General features: G+C 44.2%; 1 protein-coding gene across 1 annotated transcript; it reads left to right on the top strand.

Moving 5' to 3' along the window:
* Positions 1 to 568: 568 nt before the first annotated feature.
* Positions 569 to 7,422, top strand: LOC119895773 (keratin, type I cytoskeletal 13-like). Its single transcript, XM_038709080.1, has 7 exons — positions 569 to 998; positions 5,602 to 5,684; positions 5,839 to 5,995; positions 6,074 to 6,235; positions 6,446 to 6,571; positions 6,657 to 6,877; positions 7,251 to 7,422. Exons 1-7 carry the CDS (start codon positions 627 to 629, stop codon positions 7,339 to 7,341), a joined length of 1,212 nt encoding a protein of 403 aa, XP_038565008.1. The 5' UTR covers positions 569 to 626; the 3' UTR covers positions 7,342 to 7,422.
* Positions 7,423 to 7,797: the final 375 nt, after the last annotated feature.

Genomic DNA, 7,797 nt, shown 5'->3' on the forward strand with positions numbered 1-7,797 from the left:
ACTGACCTGAGCCATGTGGAACAGGAGCCCTACCAGGATCAGGCCTGTCAAGTGAGGCTCCATTACTTAACCCATCATGTATGCAGCGACAGCAGGAAAATTACCATCAGCTTTCACTTTCATTTTTTCATTTCACAATTTTATTTGCATTAACTAATCCTTTAAGTCTCTGCTTCTCAACTGGGGGTTGGGACCCCCAAAGATAGATCTGAGGGGTCATAAGACTTTAAAAAATAAGTTTAAAATTATTGACTTTTTACAAACATTTCCTCTTGCGTTGCTGTTTTCTTGTGAAACACTGTATAGTTTTACTTCTTCAAGGCTACAAAACTTATTCAAAATAACAATCTGATGAAGAAAAATAGGTTTTCGTAACCTCATGTACGAACACCTTCACCACCACCTGAGCAGCCACTAATTGAACTTTGTATAATTTCCTAGGAAATTTCAAGTTCAGCTCAGACCGGTTTGCTCTTCAGGCCCCAGGCCCACGATGTTCCTCCCGAGGCATGTTTGGCATCCCAACCTGACCTACCACACTTCCTCCTTTTCAGGTATAAAAGCGAGCGACATCACAGCTGCTCTTTACTCTCTGCTCAGGGCCGACAACCAGCCGACTTTTAGACATGACCTCCTTCTCCAGCAGCAGCAGCTACTTGTCCTCCTCCCACCTGGGTAGCTTTAGGGCTGGCAGCGTGTATGGAGGAGCTGGAGGATCTGGAGTCCGTGTGTCCACGGCCTCCTTCTCCTCCTCCGGTGCTAGAAGTGCTGGCAGAGCCTTCAACCTGAGCGACGCAATGGACATCTCGGTCAGCGAGAAATCCACCATGCAGAACCTTAACACCCGCCTGGCCACCTATCTAGAGAAGGTGCGCAGCCTGGAGAAGGCCAACGCCGATCTGGAGCTGAAGATCAGAACGTTCCTGGACAGCAAAGTTGCGCCAGAGGCTCACAACTATAGCAGCTTCACCGTCCAAATCAAAGACCTGCAGGACCAGGTGAGAACAGGAAGACGGATTCTAGTGGGGCTACTTTACCCTGAATTTAGCCTTCTTGGTAATATTTCTTGAAAATTAGGATACATTTTAAAGTAAACTAAGAGTTAATTTATAAAAGCTAAAAACCAAACAGAACATAAAACAGTGTTGGATAAAAAGAGAAAGGGTTTGTGCTTGAAATAAAATCCAATACAGATGGGCTTCTAAAAGCATCTCACCAAGAATAGAGATACAGGAAATAAAATATGTAGCAATTAATAAATATAACGTAAATGTTTTGTAATTTTCGAAAAGGCTGAAAAACTTGTACGAAGTTTGGTTGGTGGCTTGTCAGACGTTTCTCCGTGGTTAACTGCACCCGGTGAGGCTGAACTCTCATTTACTTTATGTTAAAATTATAAATGTTTATTTGAAGTGATCTTTATTAATCAATCCAGCTTCAAAGCATGAGTTAACTTCTCATCAATGCAGTTTTCTGTCTTACTCAGTCCTAAAAGTCTTATTTTCTTAAAACCAGTGAAAATTCAAGTTCAACCAACACAAAGCAACATGAATGTTCGTCAAGTATCACTTTCTTTGTTCTGCTGCAGTAAGTTGCCTTTCCTGTCCGTTTCAGGAGACACACATCTTTTTTTAAACAAGTTAATTTGTAGTAGACACTACAAATGAGCTTACCTTAAAAATGAAGACCTTTAGAACTCAACAGCGGATAGAAAAATTATATATATGTTATACATTTACAAAGAAAGAAGACATATTGAGTAAACAGTTGTTTTTGTAATACAATGTAAAAAATATTTAGCTAAATATGTGTTGACTTTAAAAAAAACATCAGAAAATTCCTACATGTAACAGGTTATATCACTTACGTAAGTGTGAGTTCACTGCCTGAAGAGTAAGAGAGATTTTTCTTATGTTTTTTAAAGTTGAACCTTTTTTAATATTTGATCTTTTTATATATAAAGTTTTAAGTTATTAATTATTCAGAATTAAGGTGTTTTTTATTTATGATTTTTCTGTTTTTTAAAGCTTAAGTTTTATAACTCTTGGGGTAAAAAATGTTGCTGGTTTTGTAGCCACTTGGTGGCAACAGAGCTCCATGGAATGAATCTACACTGCATGCACAATTATTAGGCCAGTGATCATTTTGACCATAGCATGATTTCCATGGATATTTTCCAACTCCAAGCTTTAAAAAAGGTAAATGCTTATTGGATTTAAGCATATCAGGTGTGTGCTTGTTGAAGATCACCACCCTGTATTAAGGTGTTTGTAATTATTAGGCAGCTTCACTGCTTCAGGTAAAATAGACATTTAACAGACACTGAAAGGTCAAAATTGGCATGGCATGGCATTGACATGTGACACGTGTCAAGATTGGGCAAAGAAATACCTCAAGATTTTTCAAATGTTTGATGGATAAATGAAATGAGAGTGACTGGAATGGAGCAGACAGGCTGGATCACTGATGGACACGGCACCATTTTGACTCAGGGGCCAGCGAGGTGGAGGTACAGGTACTGGTATGAGCTGCCATCATTAAGGATTAGAAAGTTGGATCTTTTCGGGTTGAAGATGAGCTGAAACTCAGCTCCCAAACCTACTGTCATTTTCAGGAAGATACTTTCTTCAAGCAGTTGTACAGGAAGAAGTCCTCATTCAAGATGATCATGGCCATGGTCTTTAAGCAGGACAATGATCCATCACATGCATCCAAGTACTCCACAGTACTACCTAACAAGGGCCTCAAAGATTCCAAAATAAGGATCTAGCCCTCATCCTCACCTGACTTGAATCCTCTTGAGAACTTCCCTTCTAAAATGTCAGATTTGCAGTCAGGGACGACAACACACACCTTTGAACAGCATTTTGGAGGCTGTGGTTGTTGCTTCAGCAAAAGTTCATTGTGAACAAATCAAGAAACTGATATTTTGATGATTGACAGGCCCTGATGGTGCAAATGCAGCAGGAAGTGTGAAGTAGGAGGAATCCTGGAGAGAGGAGAGTACGCTGGCGTTTGTTGTTTGCCGCTTCTCCGCCATTTTCTCGTTCTGAACAGTATTTTGCTTTTGAGTTTTTGTACGGATCGACACGAAATTGAAGGCTTTACTCATCTACTGCCATCTCCTCCAACATAGGCAGATTGTTGGTCACCTCCCGCTGTCAGCGGTGAACACCCCGATTTCTTAGTCATTCCAGCGCTGCCACTATGAGCTATACTCCCGGGGCAGCCATCTAGCTGTCCCAGTCCGGTTCGGCCTCAAGCCTAGGGCCAATACCTCTGCAGCTGGTAGCTAGTTGTGAGCTGCCTCAAACCAGTCCTCCGTGCCTTGTGCACCCCGCTGACATGATATGGACCATTTTCTCGCTGTGCCTGACAGTCCTCGTTCTCTGTGTTTGCCTAACGGCTAGCTCCAGGCTAACGACAGGCATGAAGCTCAAGTACTCCATCCCACAGCTGCTAAATCTCAACCACACCACCATTTCAACGTGCATTGCAGCCATCAAAGAACTTGAACTTCAGCGCCATCCATGTTACATAAACACAGAAGTTCCCATCGAAAGTTTGTTAACTATCAGCCTGGGCACTCGCTTCAAACATTCCATCCATCTGGACAACTGTCGCACGTCAGAGCAGTGTCGGTCTCGGTGCTAGCAACATTGCATTGCAAGATCTCTTCATGCTCAGCTGATCAGCACGGGAAACACCTCGAGATCTCGCCACACTAAGCAGGCCAGAAAACGTGGAGTGGATTCCAGTGTACTACGGCCTCTACAGAGATTTACCACAGCATCAACACTCAAAATAGAACTTTTCAATACACAATCCTGATTGTGTAGGCTGCCTGCCTCCCCTCTCTCACTCTTTCTTTCTGTTCCTCTCTTGCCCTCTCTCTCTCTCTCTCTCGCTTCTGTAAATAACATCATAGAGTACGGTCTAGACCTGCTCTTTTATGAAAAGCGCTGTGAGGTGACTGTTGTTGTGATTTGGCGCTATATAAATAAACTTGAATTGAATCAATCCCTCACAAATAAAGCATCCTTCATACAAGACCACATCATAGACAAGGGATTAGACTTCATGTGCCTAACAGAAACATGGCACCAGCCAGGGGTTTACTCAGCACTAAATGAAATCTGTCCCCTCTGTTACAGCTACCTGGGGAAAGCCTACAGTACTGGTCGTGGTGGCGGCCAAGCTATCATACACCGACAGAACTTGGAGCTTTTTCATCTCGCACTGCCTGCACTGTCCTCATTTGAATGCCTAGCATATAAATGTAAACCCCCTTCCCCATGACAATGCTCCTCATTTACCGGCCACCCAAAACCAACTCAGCATTATTATACTTAGTTTAGTTAGAGTTTCTGCAACTACTGGACTGCCTCAACCTCCAACAACATGTTGATGTCCCCACACACTCCAGGGGCAGAGGGGGCATGGAATTTCATTCCACTGCTATGCTGATGACAGTCAACTCTACCTCAGGACAAACCCAGCCCCCTCTGCTGGGCTGCCATCATCCACTCTGACCGCCTGCCTGGAGGAGGTAGGGGTGTGGATAAAAACTTTCTGCAGCTCAAAGACTGAAGCCATCTTAGTCGGCACTCCACACCACGTTCGGTCATCTGACATTACCAGCATCACCTTCTCTGGCCAAGATATTCCACTTTCAACATCAGCCACCAGCCTGGGTGTTAAAATGGACTCTCATCTGACCTTTGAGGCTCACAATACACATCTCTGCAAGACCCCCTCCTTCCACTGCCAGAACATCGCCAAACTCTGTCCCACACTCACTTCTGGAGATGCGGCAAAGCTTGACCATGCCTTTGTCTCCTCCACTGCAATGCGCTCCTCACCGGGATCCCTGAGAAAAGCTTTCAGAAGCTGCACTACATCCAGAACAGCGCTGCTAGGATCCTGCTGAAGGTGCGCAAACACGAGCACATCACCCTAATCCTCAAATCACTGCACTGGCTTCCTGTCTCACTCAGGATTGAGTACAAGGTCTCCCTCCTTATCCGCCAGTGCATCCATGGTGAAGCCCCCCCCCCCCCCCCCCCCCCCACTTCAAGGAACTCCTCCCCCACAGACCTCCACACGTAACCTCCCAGGACCAAGCTCCATACAATGGGAGATTGCGCTTTCTGCTCAGCTGCTCCCGGTCTGTGAAATGCTCTCCCTGACCACCTCAGGACACCACAGACTGTGGATGATTTTAAACGTGGCCTTAAAACCCACAAAACGTTTCATTGTCCGGTGGTCATGCCTCAAAAGTTTGAGGTGTTGCATCTATCTGAGGGGCATTTTACAATTTTTATTTTTCAGTGTTGGCCCATTTTACCTGAAGCAGTGAAGCTGCCTAAATATGCATAGCTTGATATAGGGTCTTGATCTCCTTAGGCCACACCATCCCTCATTACACAAACACATCATCTGATATGCTAATAAGCATTCCAAATTATACAGTTTAGAGATAGAAAATATGCATGAAATGATGATTTGGTCAAAATACTAATAATTGTGCACGCAGTAAAAGGAAGCCCTTTAGCCAAACTGCCAGTTGTTCATATAATTTTTCTCTTCCTTCCTGCTCAGATTTATTTTGCAGCTAGTAGAAACGCCGCCCTTGTCCTCTCCATCGACAACCTCAACCTGGCCACCAACGACTTCAAAGTCAGGTGAGTGTGAGATTTTGTTTCGACCAACATCAAATCGAGCATCAAGGATGCAACATGAAAGAATCCTGCACAAGTTGTCTTTCTTAGATCTTGTTCTTCCCAATCATGAAAACATTCAGGAGACTTTCCTGAAACTCACTGTCGTGTTTTTCAGGTACGAGAACGAGCTGATCATGCGTCAGTCAGTTGAGGCCGGCATCGCAGGTCTGAAGAGGGTCCTGGACGAGCTGACTCTGAGTCGGACTGACCTGGAGATGCAGATCGAGGGTCTGATGGAGGAGCTGATCTTCCTCAAGAAGAACCACCAGGAGGTCAGTGGGCTTTCAGGTCTAAAAGAGTTTTGGGGTAAATAAAATGGCTAAATGACATTAAACACTGTCACCTTGTAGGAGCTGCTGGCGATGCGAGCTCAGATGGGCGGTCAGGTGAACGTGGAGGTGGATGCGGCTCCAGCAGAGGACCTCAATAAGGTCATAGAGGACGTCAGGAAGCACTACGAAGCCACTGTTACCAAAAGCCGCAAAGAATTGGAGGCGTGGTTCAATGCAAAGGTAAGGACCTGATTTTAGCCACGCTAGAGACTCTTGGACTCACGTCTGTCCGTCCACCCCTGTAGTTCAGACTGAAACATTGTGATGAAATGTGGTTCAGACCTTCATGCTCCCCTCAGGATGAACTGTAATAACTTTGGTGATCCTCAGACTTTCCATCTAGCGCCATCATCAGGTCAACATGTTAATAACGTGCTGTTTCCTCTACAGACAGAAAACCTTCACAAAGAAGTCGCTATCAGCACAGAAACCCTCCAGTCGTCCAAATCCGAGATCACAGATCTCAAACGAACGCTGCAGAGCCTGGAGATCGAGCTGCAGTCCCAGTTCAGCATGGTGAACATCACGTCTCATCACTTCTTTTATGTCCAGTGTCTTAGTGAGGTAATAATAAAACTGATCCAGCTCCTCTCTCCTGCAGAAAGCGTCGTTGGAGGCCACCCTGAATGAGACTCAGAACCGGTACACCATGCAGCTGACGGGTTACCAGAACCAGGTGACCATGCTGGAGGATCAGCTGACGCAGCTGAAGGCCGAGCTGGAGAGGCAGTCCCAGGAGTACCAGATGCTGCTGGACATCAAGACCAGGCTGGAGATGGAGATCGTCGAGTACAGGAGGCTGCTGGACGGAGAAACTAACAGGTGAGTGGAGGAAACAGTCGTTCACAGCCGTTAACTCTTTAAAAACATGTTGAACAAGTACTTGAGGACAAAGACTCACAACCATCTTTAACCAAAGTTCATCACTTCTACTTGATGATTACTTCTTGACTCTTTTCTGGAAACTCAGACCAGAAAACCAGAAATGCTAACAGCAGCAAGCTAACATGCTGAAGCTTAAAAGGTATAATGTTTACCATGTTCACAATCTTAATTTAGCGTGTTAGCATGCTAACATTTGCTGATTAGAAATCACAATTTGACACATTGCATTTAAAAAATCTTTTCAAGTATCTTTAGACAGAAAAAAGAGAAATTAACTGAATCAATTATTTTCCGTCCCGTGTTTCTGCAGCACCTCCACCACCACCAAGACCACCAGGGTCATCACCATAGTGCAGGAAGTGGACAGCTCTGGATATGTGGTGACCAGCAGCAGCAAATAAAACAGGAAACACCTCCGACCAATCAGATGCTGTGAACTGAGTCTCTCTCAGGTTCTTCAATAAAAATGAAGTCTGACATTGTTTCTGTGGTTCATGTGCTTTTATTTCACACTCACACATCAGATGGAATGATTTTTATCTACGAGAACAGAAGTCTTTTTCAGTCAGGATATAAAATGAAGGCAACAAAAGTAAATATATTGTTAATATTTTTATGGCAGTTGTTGTGTAACATCAGTTATAAATCTTCACAGGGACAAAACATTTCCACCCGCATCACAGTATGACAAACCATTACAATAAACACCATCTGCAGTAATCAGCAGGTGGAAAACTTCTATTCAGTTACATCTGCATCTCCATGTCTTCACCATGTCATGAACCAGTATGTACAATATGGGGGAAGAAGTATTCTGAATCACTACACTGCACTACAAGTAAAACTCCTGCACTCAA

Source organism: Micropterus salmoides, unplaced genomic scaffold (genome assembly GCF_014851395.1).
Source record: "Micropterus salmoides isolate LMB-PRFRI ecotype aquatic unplaced genomic scaffold, ASM1485139v1 Ms_hic_scaffold_10, whole genome shotgun sequence".
NCBI lineage: Eukaryota > Metazoa > Chordata > Actinopteri > Centrarchiformes > Centrarchidae > Micropterus > Micropterus salmoides.

Excerpts from the sequence above, each read along its gene's own strand:
- LOC119895773 (XM_038709080.1), top strand. The coding sequence starts at position 627 with ATGACCTCCTTCTCCAGCAGCAGCAGCTACTTGTCCTCCTCCCACCTG. Across the intron at positions 999-5,601 it reads TCAAAGACCTGCAGGACCAG|ATTTATTTTGCAGCTAGTAG; the intron begins GTGAGAACAGGA and ends CTTCCTGCTCAG. Across the intron at positions 5,996-6,073 it reads TCAAGAAGAACCACCAGGAG|GAGCTGCTGGCGATGCGAGC; the intron begins GTCAGTGGGCTT and ends GTCACCTTGTAG.